The following is a 20,321-nucleotide window of genomic DNA, read 5'->3' on the forward strand; positions in this document are numbered from 1 at the left end:
GGATACTTCCCATTTTTTACAAACTCTACAACATCTGTGTAATCTTTCTCGTCCATGCTGCAAGGTTGGACTGACTGCTTACCACAGACCTTTATATATACACGCGTTTACGTAGAACTGCTTTCGGTGTCGCTGTCGTTTTCTTTGATGTTGAACGAGCGGCTTTTCTGAGGTAAATCAAAGGAACTATTTTTAGAAATGATGCAGTCTGCATAAAACATAAAAAACACCGCTCAGTGACATCATGGACTTTGATGTAAGTCATGGCACGAACAGTGACTGCTTAAATAGCTCCTCAAAGCCTTGCATTTTTAACACATTCGTTTTAAGCAATGCCTCCACGGTATGAACAAAGGCTATCTAACGTCAGATGAAGTAGAACAATGTTGTCTTTGAAGTTGAATCATATACAGCTACGTTAAAGCGACTTATGTATATTGTATTACATTGATGATAATTTAAATGAAATTCAAATGGAAGCAATTTTATATTTCATTTCAATAGATGTAGACACAGCAGCTTCTGCAGCAGTAACATGCAGCGGCTCCAGAAGCAAAAACAACAACAACAAATATAAAAGCCATAGAAACACGACAGTGACTTGAATTGATATAGATATGTTAGTAACAGGCTAAGTGGGGGGGGGGGTCAATATTTTACAGATAAAATCGGGGGGTCATTATTTTATAAGGGGAGTCAGTATTTTATAGAAAATGGTCATTATTTTATATAAAATAATGACCGGGGGGTCATTATTCTATGGGGGTCACTTTACAACGTTACACCGGCATTTGACACAATAGCACGCTTAATAGCAGCATTTTGAGGATTATTTCGAAGAGCTAAGACTGACCTTTGGGGTCGAAATCAGGGTATTGCAAACGACATATCGACTCCATAAACCATGTTTATAGGTCCGTGATAAAACGGACTACGTTTACCATATTTTCGAGTTTATTTTTTTTATCTCATAACAAATGTAAATCATAATGGAAGACCAGAGTGACACACAAAGTAGTATGTGAACATTCTCCAGTTACAAATAAAGGTCAATAACTCAACATATACGAATGAAGGAATGTACTTACATAGAATCACGGACCTATAAACCAATCATAGGTCCCTGATACAATGTACACCATATAGTTGAATAGCTGCATATTGCACTTTTGACGCTCAAGGATATTTAACTTAACTGCCATTAATACAATGCTCATACATTTACATGAAAGTCCATATGAATACAAGTGTAAGGCACATGTATATCTTTAGGTTTCATTACACATTATAAAACATTGCATATAATGAGTCTGGGAGAAAAAAGTTACTCCACTGAGTACTTGAGAGTTTGTTCTATATATGGCCTCACCATATCTACAGTGACACCAGGACCACCCTCTACAGCATCCAGCACATCTGTATTGACTGAGTTCATGTTTTCTCCATCATCTTTGTTATCTTTTTCAACAGAAGAATCTGCTATAAAAGTCTGCTTATGCACAAACACTTTTGGTGTCACATTTTGGTTCTCTTTTGCATGGTCTAGTTTAGTATGTTTTTGAAGAACTGTGTCAATGCTGAAACAGAGAACAAAGAAGTCTTTATTGAATTATTTAAACATTCTCATTGCATAAAGATCTTCCAAAAATAACACCTTCCCACAATCCAACAGCAACGAATCTTCAAATAAAATGCAAGATACAGCGAGTAATACTGATTTTACTGAAACAATATTAATGTTAAAATACTTGAACAAAACAATTTACACTGCAGGTTTAATAAATAATGACATACCATTCCATAGAGGGCATCAAACTGAACACTTTCTCCCCATACTCTCCGAGCATATTGTGCTGAAAAACACCGAGATTTATGCCTCTAGAAAGGATATTTAAAATGAAACTCTGAGTAACAAAAAGTTATGAAGTTCTAGGCTTATGATGTTAGTTAATGCATTTAACTACATGTAGTATTATCAACTAAACTACTTAGAAAAACTGTCTGCATTATTATCCTATAACAATGTTAATTGTAAATCAAGTAATAGTAAAGGAACAACTGCTGTTCAAAAGCAGTTACTTACGACCAATTCAAAGATGGGCAGACAATAGTGCAAATACCTTTTTCTCAGTCATTTAAAGGGGCTTAACTCATCAATTATTATAGCCAGATTAATGGGCCTTGCTACATGTGCCTTATTTTATTTTCTTTGTGCCTTATTCTATTTTATTAATTTTAAGCAATAGTTGCCAGCTTCCACAAAAATCATCAATATCTTTTTTTCTTACAAAAACAGAGAAGCTAACAAGACAAAACAATCATTAGATGAAATATGATTTATAAAAATAAAATACATTTAGTTTCTTTGAATTTTTAAAAGAAAGTCAGTGGACACTATATACCTTGACAAGAGCTGCCATGACCACTTGGTATGCCAGTGCGAACTGCCTGCCATGTGTGTGGTACTCCTGGAGGATGGAGACACACTCCTCCCACCTCTTATACTTTACCAGCAAATGGATGGCCTTCAGCATGCAACCAGTAATCTCGCTGCAAAACAGTCCAACATATTGAGTTTGTGTTACAAAGTCTAATTGGTGGTCTTAACCAAATGGCCTCAACTGTTGATGGAAGAATCTAAAACAGTTAATTTTGAAAAACTTTTTTTCTGAAACACAACATTCCAACTAGTTTGAAGTAATGTCATTCTGTCTGCTTAATGAATCAGCAGACATAATGATACATACCTTTAAGTCAAAATCTAAACAGGCAAGGAACTCTTTCAAAGTTTAATGAGAAATGATATGGCCAGCAGTTACGAAACTACATGCGTGATGTTGCTGTGAAATAATATTCCACAATAGATAAAAAGGTTTAGACAAGACTGTGGAGCGGATGTTTATCTATTGTTCTCAAACAATATTCCTTATTCAACAATTATTAAAGCTGTCAACATATTTCAAGTTTCAATTGAATATCTTGATTGTTTTTTGAGTAATGGCCAAAGATTTTGCACAAACACGCTGCTGATGACAATGACACAAAGGCTATGACCATATCTACACTAATATCTTGAAACCACACAAGATAATAAGTGGTACTCAAGATCTGATATACACAGAAACAGCTTGTCACAATAGGCATTACACTTTTCATGAGGGTCACATTTCAATACAAGTTCACAAACCTGGTCATGAAGACATGAGCGTGAACACAGACAGCTGTATGAACGTCTGTGGAACAGGATGGCTCAGGAAAGCACTGCAGGGCACGCTCAAACAGTCCAGCCTAGTTATGACAACAATCTGTTACTCAGAAATTGATTCTAAACAATTTGGTCTTCAGATAAATTTATTGAGATTTTCCAACAAAGCATAATAGTTAAACTTAGTTTGGAATGTCCAGATTTCCATTTAAGATATGCAATCAAACTTGGCTGACGGCCATGAAATATGGTCTTACATGTACATCCAAGACTAGATATACAAGACTTCCCAGTTTTAGTACAATGATGCTTTTTATTATGAAACTCTATGATCACACAGTTTTAAACCTTTTCTTATATAAGGCAGACTGTGTGGGACGTTTTTAGTTTCTAACGATGACTGCATCATATCTTTGAAAAGTGTTTGCATTGGGTGCTCTGAATTGTTTCCCTCCGTCTGCATATTGAGTTGGGATCTCTAATCATAGAAGTACTTGGGGTTTACCTATACGTTTATTATTATTTGTTTTATTGATAAGTTTCCTCAAGTTAATGCATACTTTGATAAGATTTACCTTTTTGCGTTTTATCTTTATTAATGATTGTTGGGATAAGAGTGAGGTTTGTGCACATAAACTCGTTTAAACCCCCAGTAAATTTACATTTTACTGACCGTTTCAAGGCGGTACCTAACAATTCTTGATAAACATACCAATTATTTTTTGTATATATAGTATGTATGCACTGTGCTGTTTGTAGAGTTTTGTGCTGTTCCGTGTTTCTTGTTTGTGATTTTGTGTTCTATGTCTTTGACGTTTGCCAAGTGCCACTAAACCTGGTTTATGTTTAAACTTTTTGCTACTGAGCTTGTTTCTGTAGCTTTTTGCATAAATATTAGGGATGCAAACGAATGGCAAAATTGATATTCGAATATTCGGTAATTCTTTCGATCGAATATTCGAATATTCGATTACCGAAATACGTATTTTAGAAGATGTATTAAATATTATTATTATTCGCTAAAGCAATAGCCGGGGCGTTTTTTACCCTACTTTGTCGTAGCCAGTACGCGCAACAGACCCTGATTTCCCCAAATGAGCCTTTGAAATTCTCCATTTTCAGGAAGAAAAAAGCAAAACTTTATAAACAACAAATTGAATGATTCAATTCCGCTGCCTTTTGAAAACAATGTGAAATTAGATGGATTCCTAGTCAAACAGTGTTTTGCGCCTATGGATTGTCTTTCCGTAGGATAATCAGCCTCGTTTTGAGATTGACCTCTAAATTGACTAAATATGGATTTGGGAACTCCAAACCAACTCGGTTCTAGTAAAAAAATAAACGAAAACATAAGTGTATTGGACCCTGCTATTGTACAACAAGAGAGGAAATATATCCTAAAATCCATTTCAAAGCACGAAAATTGTATCGAAACATGGAAACAGTTTATTTAAAAAGCACATATATGCAACAACATTTTTGTAGCACATGGCATTCATATCATCACTTCCATTTGCGCTTTGTTGTACAGTAGTTGCAGCCAAGACAATACATTGGTGTTAAAGCCGATCCCTAGCTAGTTGTTGTAAAAGTAGGGGGACCTTTTATAGTACCCGGCGTTATGTACCTAAATGACACATGACGCGTGTCTAGTCATCACATTCACACCTCTGGCATAAGGGGCCAATCGTTGTAAAAACAAGACAAACGAACTTTATAAACAACATCAGCGTTGTAGGCAAAATGTGTTTTATTCTCTTTATTGAACTTTTTTCGAATATTCGAATACCGATTTTGACATTCGAATACCAAACGTTTGATCGAATATTCGAATATTCGTTTGCATCCCTAATAAATATTCATCCCCTAGAATAAAGGTTTCGCCTTTCATCCAAGAGGTTGTGTGTTCAATACCCACCGATGATACTTTCTCCTTATTTCTCATAAGGCTCGAGCCAAAATAAATACTAAATCTTATAATCTTCCTATAATGATATCAACAGCATCACTTCAAAATTTCCAATAAAATACGATCAGTGATTTAAAGGGTATATATAAAGATATGAATTGCTTTCAACCTTATCAATATAGAATTAAAATTAACAGCAATATAAACATATAATCTCACACTGGGCTTCCTCCTACTGAAGGCTGATGGCACGGCTCTCTGGTCTGCCACTCTCTGGGCGCACTGCAGGAATGGCATCTACAAGAGAAAGATAGCTATTGTCAGCCTTTTGACTCACCCCTGGTTGTGTTTCCAGTTTTAAGTTAAAGATAATAGGCAAGAGCCCATTGTGAAGAAACCTCACAAAACAAACCAATTTGATTTTTTTTAAGATTATGGCCCCAATTTCTCAAAACTTCTTAAAGCTCTTGTAACAAAAATAAGCTAAGCTCACTGTTTTTCTAAAATTTGTGCTATGTATACTTCTTTAAGATTTTTTAGCCTTATGATAATCACAATAAACCATTTTTCATTCATCAAAATTAAAGTCTGGCTTTATGAAATTAGCTACTTAAGCCTGTTAACTTTAAGCAGATTAACATAGTTTAAGATTGTAAGCCAGTAAGGAATATGGCCACTACAAAAATTTAAAATATTTGAATAAAAATTGTTTTGTTTAAGAATGCTATGTATTTCTTTTCAGTGTCAAACTTTAGGACTATTTATCTATCATAGCATTGTTTCTAATTGAAAGATTAAACAAAATTGTGTCGAAATGGATTGTAAATCAGAGTCCAACCAATTAGTATCTTAGAAAAATTTAAAAGGAAAAAAGGTTTATGAGTCAGAAACCCATTAAGCAATACATGTGTACCAAGCATATGATCAGACAAAAAATATTGCAAAACCAAGAAGTTGACATATAAATTTGATTAGAATAGATGTATGCCCTACACAGTTTTGACCACTCTGTTTTTAATGGTTAAATGTCTACACAAATCGATGTTGTAATTTAAAAAAAAAGAAGCTTTAAGAAGTAGTCTAAAATCGCAACTCACCAATGACGTAGGTCTGTGGACGTACAACAAGCGGCACATTAGGTCCAACAAGGGCAGCGCTGGGTCACTTGTTTCCATGGAAACCAAATTCTGCCATCTCTGTAACTGGGAGGTGCTCAGCTCTCCTAGTTAACACATTCATGAAATAAAAACTTTATGTTTTGATGGGTAGGCACTTTCAATTATTCATTGAAAAGATAGTGTGTACCAAATCATTTTAGATTTACTGTGATAGAAGCTGATAGAAACATCCCCAGTCTGTATCCTGGGTATTTACCAGTACTGTTGTTAATTTTGAGAGGCCTCAAGACATGAAACAGTGGTGATAATTGAACTAAGGACCTCTTGGTAAAAGTGATTGTCAAACTGACAATTTTTTTTCATGTATATTAATTGCAATTATTATACTTTAATAAGTCAAATCAATGAAATTCTTGTCAATACCAAACACTTGAAAATGTGCTTTATAAATATTCATTATTAATACTACTATGTGCCATTTTGAACTCCTTCTAACCTTCTGTCATTTCATTTAATTTCCCATTATCTGACAATAATAATGATTAAGGAGCTTTATCTAAGGAAGAATTTTAGACATTAGAACCAAAATTTAAACAAGGCAGGTATATTCCAATGTAACATAAATTAGGAGGAGAGATAAAGAGTGGGGTACAAGTGCCTTTAAGAAATGAAGGCTAATATCCTTGACATTGTACTTTGTCCTTGATCTGGCCAGATTCCAAAATGGGTTTTGGGAATTGGCTTCATTAGCATCTTTTTTAAAATCATTTGCAGGGTGCCTTACCTTCAATGACTTCTAAATTAGACAGGAGGGTATCTAGGACCCTGTCTGGAAAATGTTCCCCTAGTAGTAAAAGTTGGGCATGGCGAGTGGCAGGAGACAGGCCACACTTGGGCTCCACAAGTCTAAGGACTTCATCCTCCACACAAAGCCCGGGAAGGCTCCTCATGTCCTGTTTGGAAATTCATACAATAACATTTCTATTATCTACCATATTTATATTTCAACAAAATTATCTAATTTCTTATCATTTTCATACTAATGGTCAGTTTCTTAACTGGTTTCTTGGTCTTATAAGAGACCAATCAATTTCGTTTCACAAAACTTGTGTTGGTTACCAAACCAAGTTCATAAGATAAGCTTGTGCTTATTATGTTTTAAACCCATGTCTTTGGACACAAACCAATGTTGAGTCAAGAAACTGATAACATGTTAATAGACTGTATATACATGAACCTGTGGTTTTGTCAGACAATCCTGCAGTAATTGCTCTAGCCTCCAATACTCTGTCAGGAAAGGCTCTGAAACAATAAAACAACAATGTTGATTCAATGGGATACCGGTTTTTATCGCACTTGGCCATTATTTTAATAATTTTCCTAGCAAAAGTCCATTGTTGTATTTAATGTATCCACTGTACAAACAAGCCTTTAATTTCACCAAGCCATTGGCAACAATGTTAAATTTGGGTGCCTGGTGACTCTATATAATTTTGGCATCATTTGAAAGGGTATGGCTTGCGATAACTGATACATAAAATAAATGACCGAAAATACATGTTAGATAAAGCTATGGCAGTAACCAGTAATCATTTTGGTCTTTACGGTATTTCAATTGAAATCAGACATGAAATGGCCTATTTTGCAATCTTTCGGGGTGTTCAAGAAGTGTTAAAGCCAGAGTTATGGGCCTGGCTATCATGTGCATACTGTCTCTCTTAATATGTGTACCAAGCTATATTTGAATATCTTAAACTGCTTTTGAGCTGTGGTAAAGGTTCTAAGTTTTTGTAAGCCCACGATGACGCTGAAGTTGACGCTGACAATGATGCCAACACTTCAACAATACTTCCAACTCTTTTTTTCCACCATGAAACAGGCAAGCTTAAAATTTAAGGCGTATCAATAGAAAGCTTCATTTATCAGCAAACAGACATGATAAGCCCTGCAAGAGAGCTTACGTACCAACAGTTTGCACCAATCTACTGGATGTGGGAAGGTCAAGGCCCTTCAGCCACTGGTCTCTCATCTTGTCCACTGTCAGCTGACCACTCTCATCAACAGTGTAACGCTGAGTCTAGAGGTCAAGTTATACATTTATAAACATCCAAGAGTAATTAAGATATTTCTTTACAGCATCATAGAAATTTTTTTCCTAATTAATGTCAATACTTTCGATTTAAATCAATCAACAATCTATATATTGTTGTAAACTTATTTGACATGACACCAAACCACCCTAATATAAATATACATAACTGTTAAATTAATGGAGAGATTAATTAGTCACGTGATAACCCTTGACAAACAAATGCATGTTGATTTGGATTCAATGCGTTCACTTGTTAAGCAGACAATCAGGGGTGGTCTTAATCAGATTTAGTACCATGTTGATTGTTCTTCCATTTCTTGTAATCTTTTGATGTAGAAAGCTATTATGCCCTACTGTTCTTGTTATAAAATATACATGTATTAGTTTGTTCATCATTTTATTCTGTTATCAACTCTGTATGCTTGTAAATGACCATCAGAATTCAATAAAAGTTCAGCCATTTGGAAACATTTATATGCAAGATAGTGACCTATACTGAATAAGCAACTGGATGCAATCTTTACTTAGATTCAATTTCATCCTCTATCCTACATATTGTTGATCTTTAACCAAGAAAATGATAGTCCTGAATTCTGGTTCTGCCTATAACAAAATTTACATCAGAATTGCTCTATGTATCAACCTTTCCTAGCAATAGCCCTTACCCTGTCGATAAAGGAGAGGCGCAGGGCATCAGACTGGAAATGACCCGACTCCAGTAATGCTTGCTCTGTTCTATTCTCTGCCCTCTTCTCCAGCTGAAAAGACACCATGCTACCTTTACAATATTTATTATAACAGCTTGTGTGTCACGCCCAGCATTCATAAAACATTTCCAATAATTTCCTTACTTAACACAGTTTCCTATGTTAAGTAAATATCTCACTTATTTTATGATATTATAACTTAATACTCTCTGAAATACTTCATTTTCATTGATTTCATTTAATACATAATATTATGTTAGAAAACATGTTTAGTTCTTTTTATCATTATTTGATTATGAAATTTCTTGGAAATTGAGAAATGTTCAGAAAGGACTGAAGATGTTTTATGAATACCGGTCCAGTAAGCTAGACAATTTTTATGGAATTCCTACAGTTATTACATAATAATACTACTAAAGTTAGATAATTAAAAATCCTTTAAAACTTTGATGTCAACAAAAAAAGTTTCTGAATCATGCAACTAAATAGTCACATTCATACAGAAAGAAAAACATGTTTTCATATGGAAAATTAAAAATCTCCTTCACTTGAGAATAAGGGCGTAACACAAACCTTCAAGGCATAGAGTCCACTTTGAGTGCAGACAAAATGTTGTGGTGCACCAATCAAAGACAGACTACAGACATAAACCTCACTGTCTGTATCCACCTGACACACGGCATTGCCTGTCTCTGGGTGGTAGAACCTGGCAATCACGCAAGAAATGGGTTGTGAACATTTGAAATTAAGAAGTTTGTCTGATTGTGGTATCTTTATATTTTGAAACTTATCATATTATATTGCGTACAACAAACTATTTTCAAAGGATGTAAACACAAGATTATTTAAAGTACATATAAATGCAGTGTCCAACATGAACTATGAAAGTCATAAAGGTGTACACTCCTTTTCCAAAAGACTCCAAACTTAGTACATACTTCACGAATCTAAACTAACAAATTTTAATTTTGAGTTCCAAAGACAGCTTACCAGTAAAGTTAAAATCTTCGGTAGAAATCAATAGGCAGTACTAGTGCCATTTTAGGGGTGATGAGAATATACCAAAGCCAGGTACAGAAACAAGGAGCCATTTGGCAACAGGCTGACACCATCACTAACACTTGACTTTCTCATTCTCACTTACTTTATGCAGGCAGTGAAGACCAGCCCCACATATCCAAACTGCTTGATGATGCCTTGAACTCCTGTGACATCACAACCATCCAACTCCACTGATTTTACGGAGCTACCTAAAATATAAAAAAAGTGGAAGGCTCTTGTAAAGGCAGCTTGTACTAGTGTATAGGAGGTTTACAATTTTCAAAGGCAGTTCATTTCATTGCCAAAGTCAGGCCGTTACTCTTATTGATTGGTTACATGTTTAAGATGATTTTTCCCCTTTAGATGATAAGTGGTAGTGCTCATCCAGTGACATATTTCTGTAATCTGTGTTTTTTTATGAGCAAAAGACTTATCCTACACTGCAGTTAGTAACCAAAAAGCAACCTTATGCTAGGTCAAGTATCAGTCATTTACCCTCTTCCCCTCCTGGACCTGGAAGTGTCACCAGTTGGCCATGATGTGTGAGCAGCACCAGTGTCTGGGTCTGGGGCAGGTAGGTGTGGCATTTAACAGCCAACTCCTCAATCTTTAGACATAAATGGAACAGATAAAGCAGTTGTTATGTAAATGATTCTAGGTGGTCTCTAATAAGAGTTCACATAGCAATAAGCATTATAAACACATGACAATTAGCATTAGAAATAGAAAGGAATAAAGACAAGAGCTGTCACAGAAACAGCGCGCTCGACTATTCTGCCACTTTTCAGTGTATGGATTGAAAAATTTTGGCGAAACATGCATGGATTACTGTTAGATTAGATTTCAATGCAATAAATGATGTGCTGAGATATTTACATAAATTGAATTGGAAAATATTTGAGGTGGTACACAAACTTTAATGTAAATTCTAAGTTGAAAAAGGGGCATAATTTTGTCAAAATGCTTGATAAAGTTACCTCCTCCTGGGTACAGGTTGGGGGCATGATGGTAAACAAGTGTGCAAAGTTTCAAAGCCAGATGTCAATGGACTTTGAAAATATTTGAGGTGGTACGCAAACTTTAACGTAAATTCTAAGTAGAAAAAGGGGCATAATTTTGTCAAAATGCTAGATAGAGTTACCACCTCCTGTGTACAGGTTGGGGGGATGATGGTGAACAAGTGTGCAAAGTTTCAAAGCCAGATGTCAATGGACTTTGAAAATATTTGAGGTGGTACGCAAACTTTAACGTAAATTCTAAGTAGAAAAAGGGGCATAATTTTGTCAAAATGCTTGATACAGTGACCTCCTCCTGTGTACAGGTTGGGGGCATGATGGTGAACAAATGTGCAAAGTTTCAAAGCCAGATGTCAATGGACTTTGAAAATATTTGAGGTGGTACGCAAACTTAAACGTAAATTCTAAGTAGAAAAAGGGGCATAATTTTGTCAAAATGCTTGATACAGTGACCTCCTCCTGTGTGCAGGTTTGGGGCATGATGGTGAACAAGTGTGCAAAGTTTTAAAGCCAGATGTCAATGGACTTTGAAAATATTTGAGGTGTAACGCAAACTTTAACATAAGTGGTTATGCCGACGCCGACCCGACGCTCGGGTAACTAGGATAGCTCTCCTTATTCTTCGAATAGTCGAGCTAAAAATTATGATTAATTCCTCAAGTGGTAACAATGTTCTCTGTTAAATAAATATTTGAGCACACAAAGAATTTAGACTAGGTAATCTACCATTCAATCCATATTCATTTTTTCATTCTATAACAATTTAGTACATTATAAAATATATGGGTTCATGATGTTAAGGAGGGTGGAGACTTGTATACCTTCTTAAGAAGTAGGCAGGCTACTGCAACTATGACATACCTGTTTGTGGTAAGGCAGGCTACTGCAACTATGACATACCTGTTTGTGGTAAGGCAGGCTACTGCAACTATGACATACCTGTTTGTGGTAAAGTAGGCTACTGCAACTATGTCATAACTGTTTGAGCTAAGGCAGGCTACTGCAACTATGACATACCTGTTTGAGGTAAAGTAGGCTACTGCAACTACAACATACCTATTTGTGGTAAGGCAGGCTACTGCAACTATGACATAACTGTTTGAGCTAAGGCAGGCTACTGCAACTATGACATACCTGTTTAAGGTAAAGTAGGCTACTGCAACTACAACATACCTGTTTGTGGTAAGGCAGGCTACTGCAACTATGACATACCTGTTTGTGGTAAGGCATGCTACTGCAACTATGTCATAACTGTTTGAGCTAAGGCAGGCTACTGCAACTATGACATACCTGTTTGAGGTAAACTAGGCAACTGCAACTACAACATACCTGTTTGTGGTAAGGCAGGCTACTGCAACTATGACATACCTGTTTGTGGTAAAGCAGGCTACTGCAACTATGACATAACTGTTTGAGCTAAGGCAGGCTACTGCAACTATGACATACCTGTTTGAGGTAAAGTAGGCTACTGCAACTACGACATACCTGTTTGTGGTAAGGCAGGCTACTGCAACTACGACATACCTGTTTGTGGAAAGGTAGGCTACTGCAAATACAAAATACCCATTTTAGGTAATGCAAGCTACTGCAAATACAACATACCTGTTTGTGGTAAGGCAGGCTACTGCAACTACGACATACCTGTTTGTGGAAAGGCAGGCTACTGCAAATACAAAATACCCATTTTAGGTAATGCAAGCTACTGCAAATACAACATACCTGTTTGTGGTAAGGCAGGCTACTGCAACTACGACATACCTGTTTGAGCTAAGGCATGCTACTGCAACTATGACATACCTGTTTGTGGTAAAGCATGCTACTGAAACTATGACATACCTGTTTGAGGTAAAGTAGGCAACTGCAACTACAACATACCTATTTGTGGTAAGGCAGGCTACTGCAACTATGACATACCTGTTTGTGGTAAGGCAGGCTACTGCAACTATGACATAACTGTTTGAGCTAAGGCAGGCTACTGCAACTACGACATACCTGTTTGTGGTAAGGCAGGCTACTGCAACTATGACATACCTGTTTGTGGTAAGGCAGGCTACTGCAACTATGACATAACTGTTTGAGCTAAGGCAGGCTACTGCAACTATGACATACCTGTTTGAGGTAAAGTAGGCAACTGCAACTACGACATACCTGTTTGTGGTAAGGCAGGCTACTGCAACTACGACATACCTGTTTGAGCTAAGGCAGGCTACTGCAACTATGACATACCTGTTTGTGGTAAGGCAGGCTACTGCAACTATGACATAACTGTTTGAGCTAAGGCAGGCTACTGCAACTATGACATACCTGTTTGAGGTAAAGTAGGCTACTGCAACTACAACATACCTGTTTGAGCTAAGGCAGGCTACTGCAACTATGACATACCTGTTTGTGGTAAGGCAGGCTTCTGTAAACACAACATACCTGTTTGTGGTTAGGCAGGCTTCTGCAACTACAACATACCTGTTTGAGGTAAAGTAGGCTACTGCAACTACGACATACCTGTTTGTGGTAAGGCAGGCTACTGCAAATACGACATACCTGTTTGTGGTAAGGCAAGATACTGCAACTACGACATACCTGTTTGTGGTAAGGCAGGCTATTGCAACTACGACATACCTGTTTGTGGTAATGCAGGCTTCTGCAAATACAACATACCCTTTTTAGGTAATGCAGGCTACTGCAACTACAACATACCTGTTTGTGGTAAGGCATGCTACTGCAACTATGACATACCTGTTTGTGGTAAGGCATGCTACTGCAACTATGACATACCTGTTTGAGCTAAGGCATGCTACTGCAACTATGACATACCTGTTTGAGCTAAGGCATGCTAATGCAACTCTGACATACCTGTTTGTGGTAAGGCATTCTACTGCAACTTTGACATACCTGTTTGTGGTAAGGCATGCTACTGCAACTATGACATACCTGTTTGAGCTAAGGAATGCTACTGCAACTATGACATACCTGTTTGTGGTAAGGCAGGCTACTGCAACTATGACATACCTGTTTGAGCTAAGGCATGCTACTGCAAATACGACATACCTGTTTGTGGTAATGCAGGCTTTTGCAAATACAAAATACCCGTTTTAGGTAATGCAGGCTTCTGCAAATACAACATACCTGTTTGTGGTAAGGCAGGCTACTGCAACTACGACATACCTGTTTGAGCTAAGGCATGCTACTGCAACTATGACATACCTGTTTGTGGTAAGGCATGCTACTGCAACTATGACATAACTGTTTGAGGTAAGGCATGCTACTGCAACTATGACATACCTGTTTGAGGTAAAGTAGGCAACTGCAACTACAACATACCTGTTTGTGGTAAGGCAGGCTACTGCAACTACGACATACCTGTTTGTGGTAAGGCAGGCTACTGCAACTATAACATACCTGTTTGTGGTAAGGCAGGCTACTGCAACTATGACATACCTGTTTGTGGTAAGGCAGGCTACTGCAACTATGACATACCTGTTTGTGGTAAAGTAGGCTACTGCAACTATGACATAACTGTTTGAGCTAAGGCAGGCTACTGCAACTATGACATACCTGTTTGAGGTAAAGTAGGCTACTGCAACTACAACATACCTGTTTGTGGTAAGGCAGGCTACTGCAACTATGACATAACTGTTTGAGCTAAGGCAGGCTACTGCAACTACAACATACCTGTTTGAGGTAAAGTATGCAACAGAAACTACAACATACCTGTTTGTGGTAAGGCCGGCTACTGCAACTATGACATACCTGTTTGTGGTAGAGCAGGCTACTGCAACTATGACATAACTGTTTGAGCTAAGGCAGGCTACTGCAACTATGACATACCTGTTTGAGGTAAAGTAGGCTACTGCAACTACGACATACCTGTTTGTGGTAAGGCAGGCTACTGCAACTACGACATACCTGTTTGTGGTAAGGCAGGCTACTGCAAATACAAAATACCCGTTTAAGGTAATGCAGGCTACTGCAAATACAACATACCTGTTTGTGGTAAGGCAGGCTACTGCAACTACGACATACCTGTTTGAGCTAAGGCATGCTACTGCAACTATGACATACCTGTTTGTGGTAAGGCATGCTACTGCAACTATGACATACCTGTTTGAGGTAAAGTAGGCAACTGCAACTACAAAATACCTGTTTGTGGTAAGGCAGGCTACTGCAATTATGACATACCAGTTTGTGGTAAGGCAGGCCTCTGCAACTATGACATAACTGTTTGAGCTAAGGCAGGCTACTGCAACTACGACATACCTGTTTGTGGAAAGGCAGGCTACTGCAAATACAAAATACCCGTTTAAGGTAATGCAGGCTACTGCAAATACAACATACCTGTTTGTGGTAAGGCAGGCTACTGCAACTACGACATACCTGTTTGAGCTAAGGCATGCTACTGCAACTATGACATACCTGTTTGTGGTAAGGCATGCTACTGCAACTATGACATACCTGTTTGAGGTAAAGTAGGCAACTGCAACTACAAAATACCTGTTTGTGGTAAGGCAGGCTACTGCAATTATGACATACCAGTTTGTGGTAAGGCAGGCCTCTGCAACTATGACATAACTGTTTGAGCTAAGGCAGGCTACTGCAACTACGACATACCTGTTTGTGGTAAGGCAGGCTACTGCAACTATGACATACCTGTTTGTGGTAAGGCAGGCTACTGCAACTATGACATACCTGTTTGAGCTAAGGCATGCTACTGCAACTATGACATACCTGTTTGAGCTAAGGCATGCTACTGCAACTATGACATACCTGTTTGTGGTAAGGCATTCTACTGCAACTATGACATACCTGTTTGTGGTAAGGCATGCAACTGCAACTATGACATAACTGTTTGAGGTAAGGCATGCTACTGCAACTATGACATACCTGTTTGAGGTAAAGTAGGCAACTGCAACTACAACATACCTGTTTGTGGTAAGGCAGGCTACTGCAACTATGACATACCTGTTTGAGCTAAGGCAGGCTACTGCAACTATGACATACCTGTTTGTGGTAAGGCATGCTACTGCAACTATGACATACCTGTTTGAGCTAAGGCATGCTACTGCAACTATGACATACCTGTTTGTGGTAAGGCAGGCTACTGCAACTATGACATAACTGTTTGAGCTAAGGCATGCTACTGCAACTACAACATACCTGTTTGTGGTAAGGCAGGCTACTGCAACTATGACATACCTGTTTGTGGTAAAGTAGGCTACTGCAACTATGACATAACTGTTTGAGCTAAGGCAGGCTACTGCAACTACAACATACCTGTTTGTGGTAAGGCAGGCTACTGCAACTATGACATACCTGTTTGTGGTAAAGTAGGCTACTGCAACTATGACATAACTGTTTGAGCTAAGGCAGGCTACTGCAACTATGACATACCTGTTTGAGGTAAAGTAGGCAACTGCAACTACAACATACCTGTTTGTGGTAAGGCAGGCTACTGCAACTATGACATACCTGTTTGAGCTAAGGCATGCTACTGCAACTATGACATACCTGTTTGTGGTAAGGCAGGCTACTGCAACTATGACATACCTGTTTGAGCTAAGGCATGCTACTGCAAATACGACATACCTGTTTGTGGTAATGCAGGCTTCTGCAAATACAAAATACCCGTTTTAGGTAATGCAGGCTTCTGCAAATACAACATACCTGTTTGTGGTAAGGCAGGCTACTGCAACTACGACATACCTGTTTGAGCTAAGGCATGCTACTGCAACTATGACATACCTGTTTGTGGTAAGGCATGCTACTGCAACTTTGACATACCTGTTTGAGGTAAGGCATGCTACTGCAACTATGACATACCTGTCTGAGGTAAAGTAGGCAACTGCAACTACAACATACCTGTTTGTGGTAAGGCATGCTACTGCAACAATGACATACCTGTTTGTGGTAAGGCAGGCTACTGCAACTATGACATACCTGTTTGTGGTAAGGCATGCTACTGCAACAATGACATACCTGTTTGTGGTAAGGCAGGCTACTGCAACTATGACATACCTGTTTGTGGTAAAGAAGGCTACTGCAACTATGACATACCTGTTTGTGGTAAGGTAGGCTACTGCAACTATGACATAACTGTTTTAGCTAAGGCAGGCTACTGCAACTATGACATACCAAGTAGGCTACTGCAACTACGACATACCTGTTTGTGGTAAGGCAGGATACTGCAACTATGACATACCTGTTTGTGGTAAGGCAGGCTACTGCAACTATGACATACCTGTTTGAGGTAAAGTAGGCTACTGCAACTACGACATACCTGTTTGTGGTAAGGCAGGCTACTGCAACTACGACATACCTGTTTGAGCTAAGGCAGGCTACTGCAACTATGACATACCTGTTTGTGGTAAGGCAGGCTTCTGTCAATACAACATACCTGTTTGTGGTTAGGCAGGCTTCTGCAACCACAACATACCTGTTTGAGGTAAAGTAGGCTACTGCAACTACGACATACCTGTTTGTGGTAAGGCAGGCTTCTGTAAATACAACATACCTGTTTGTGGTTAGGCAGGCTTCTGCAACCACAACATACCTGTTTGAGGCAAAGTAGGCTACTGCAACTATGACATACCTGTTTGAGGTAAAGTAGGCTACTGCAACTACAACATACCTGTTTGTGGTAAGGCAGGCTACTGCAACTATGACATACCTGTTTGTGGTAAGGCAGGCTACTGCAACTATGACATAGCTGTTTGTGGTAAGGCAGGCTACTGCAACTATGACATAACTGTTTGAGCTAAGGCATGCTAATGCAACTACAACATACCTGTTTGAGGTAAAGTAGGCTACTGCAACTACGACATACCTGTTTGTGGTAAGGCAGGCTACTGCATATACGACATACCTGTTTGAGGAAAGGCAGGCTACTGCAGCTATGACATACCTGTTTGAGGTAAGGCAGGCTTTTTAGCACAATGTGTTTGTACTGTAGTGGTGAGTGAACAGTGAGGTCCGGCAGAGTTATCCACCTTTGTCCAGCTAGAATGTCAACCCGGCCAGTCAGTGTACACACAGCAAATACCTGGCTTATTGAACTGCCTTCTGCACTACAATGGAATACCAAGTACAATGTCACCAGCCCAAAAATACAGGGCACACACAGTGGGCTGATTGTTCAAATCTTTGTACATGTTGACAATTTTGTTAACATCATCTTCGTTGACTTTAAAATCATTGCTTCTCTGAAAGGTTCATGAACACACTTGTGATCTATAGTATGTTTCACACATTTGGTATCAACCTTTTCAGCTGTGCTTGTTTTATCTAAAAATGTAAAATATTTACACAGATAAAAGATATAAATGTTGTTAACTTTAACAATGTTCCGAACAATTGGCCCAATGATTGTTCAGATGAATAGGAAAGATTAGGGTTTACCACTGATAAAAAGTTTTTTTTTATAAATGACAGAGCTCTACATGTTGATTTAAAAATACAATGAATTAATATCTTGATTTAGACAGTTTTGTTTTAGTCAGCTTATTTCTTGTATTAATGTCATAGAAACAATTTCATAATTCTACCAGATTTGAAGATTAAGTGCATGTGTACCTGGAGACACAAGCTACCCCATGCCCCAGGGGGTAGAGGGAACACTTTCGTCCCCCTGTCAATAGGCAGGACACTGGACCCAGCTTTACATCAACATCATCACCTTGTACAGAAAATACCAACAATTGCATTAATATTTCAGTTCTATTGATTTGAAATAAGAGCAATAAAAAGATTTGTGGTGAATTAAGAGGCCTCTTGAAAATATACACTTTATATACTAGTACCTGAGGTAAGAGCACACATATTTTTATCAGCAGCTAAATGCACATGTTTAGGTCCAATTCATTTACAAAATATTTACAACATAACTTGAATTATAGTTCATTTTTTGTTAGATTCAATAATCTAGACATTTAAGGCTTTAAAGAAATAAACTGATTGAAAAGTGGCTGTTTTCCTACCTTCTATCAGTTGCCTCTTGTAGAGGTTATATACGACATTCCCACCATCTCCAGCCACTTCTTGTTCCTGCCAGTAAAGGGCATGCTGGGATAGACTGTAGCAGATGGCCACCACAGTCGCCCTGGAAACTTGAACCAGTTGAAGTCTCTTCCCAAACCTCCATCTTTCGTCATGGCTGTAGGTCCAGTATTCAATATCACCACATTTTAATACCTGTTAAGAAGAAACTATTTAGTTTTTTTTATAAACATGTGCTCATCAAAATACTTAATGCTATTCTACCTCATAATATTTACTTCTTATTTAACAAAAGTGTTCAATATCAAGCCATAAGATTTTACACATGTTACCTGGAGAATATAGGGTAATGGCAATAATGAATATACATGTTTATTGATATGAAAAATACTGTTAAATAAAACATGCTTACATGCAAAGGCATAAAATTGGTTAGAAGCAAAACATAGATAATATAGCAATATTAATATCAAAACTTTACTTGTACATACCACAATAAAGCCGGTCGAAGGCTTGGTAAGAATGGTCACAACTGGCTCTTCCACATCCAGACAACCCCTACTGTCACTGCCCTGTTATAAGTAAAACAGTCATTAAATAAAGAAAGCAATAATTCTGTGAGCATAACTATTGTTTTTAGGTGTCGCTATGTACCATGCAATAATGTTGATACATCTTGTTCTTTCTGAGTAGCAGGAAAACAGGTCTTACTGTTACACATGTGTAATTATATATGCATGACAATTGAAAGAAGTCTCTTGGAGATGTTTAATACTAGAACTACACATGCTGGTAGGCAGAAAGTCTATATATATGTAGCTGAAAGTACCTGAATATAATCAAGTGATGTAACATCAAAGGTAACAAGTTTCTTCTCTCCCTTCAGTCCTGCAAAGATGTGTCCCGGGCTATGCCATATGTGTTCAACTGGTCGGTGTGTTTGTTTATGGAATATACTTTGGAATAACTGTAATGATATTGAATCGTCCAGTTTTATTTTTCCTTCAACATTTATTGGGTTAAACAACAATAATCTAAAAGACGAAATTTGGCCAAAATTGGCATTTAAGCAAAATCTATAAAGAAGAGACAGAACTTAGCTATTTGAAACAGTGTTTCATTACCTCTGTACGAAGAACAGGAACACAACTTTCTGCAGGCTCTAGAGAAATATTACATTTTATTTGCATGTTGACATTATAGTTGACAGATCGCGGGAATCACGTGTTTGCTACTCTTCAATTCAG

The 20,321-nt window shown here is 37.8% G+C and overlaps 1 protein-coding gene across 1 annotated transcript; it reads right to left on the reverse strand.

The window, feature by feature from the left end:
* Positions 1-882: 882 nt before the first annotated feature.
* LOC128214226 (uncharacterized) lies at positions 883-20,321 on the reverse strand. The gene is made up of 19 exons (XM_052920584.1): positions 20,199-20,321; positions 19,904-20,041; positions 19,566-19,646; positions 19,056-19,269; positions 18,652-18,754; positions 17,984-18,146; positions 10,568-10,679; positions 10,176-10,281; positions 9,605-9,737; positions 8,990-9,082; positions 8,198-8,309; positions 7,470-7,534; positions 7,017-7,185; positions 6,212-6,336; positions 5,334-5,411; positions 3,188-3,288; positions 2,403-2,550; positions 1,795-1,853; positions 883-1,577 (listed from the first exon to the last, which is right to left on the reverse strand). The coding sequence occupies exons 1-19, from the start codon at positions 20,262-20,264 to the stop codon at positions 1,325-1,327; spliced, it is 2,319 nt and encodes a 772-aa protein (XP_052776544.1). The 5' UTR covers positions 20,265-20,321; the 3' UTR covers positions 883-1,324.

The sequence above is a fragment of the Mya arenaria genome, chromosome 13 (assembly GCF_026914265.1).
Source record: "Mya arenaria isolate MELC-2E11 chromosome 13, ASM2691426v1".
NCBI lineage: Eukaryota > Metazoa > Mollusca > Bivalvia > Myida > Myidae > Mya > Mya arenaria.

Bases quoted from the DNA above. Each gene is read 5' to 3' on its own strand.
- LOC128214226 (XM_052920584.1), bottom strand. From the start codon at position 20,264: ATGCAAATAAAATGTAATATTTCTCTAGAGCCTGCAGAAAGTTGTGTT. The intron at 9,738-10,175 runs GTAAGTGAGAAT...CGTGATTGCCAG, and splicing joins GTCTTCACTGCCTGCATAAA to GTTCTACCACCCAGAGACAG. The intron at 9,083-9,604 runs GTTTGTGTTACG...GTGTCTTTTCAG, and splicing joins GTGGACTCTATGCCTTGAAG to CTGGAGAAGAGGGCAGAGAA.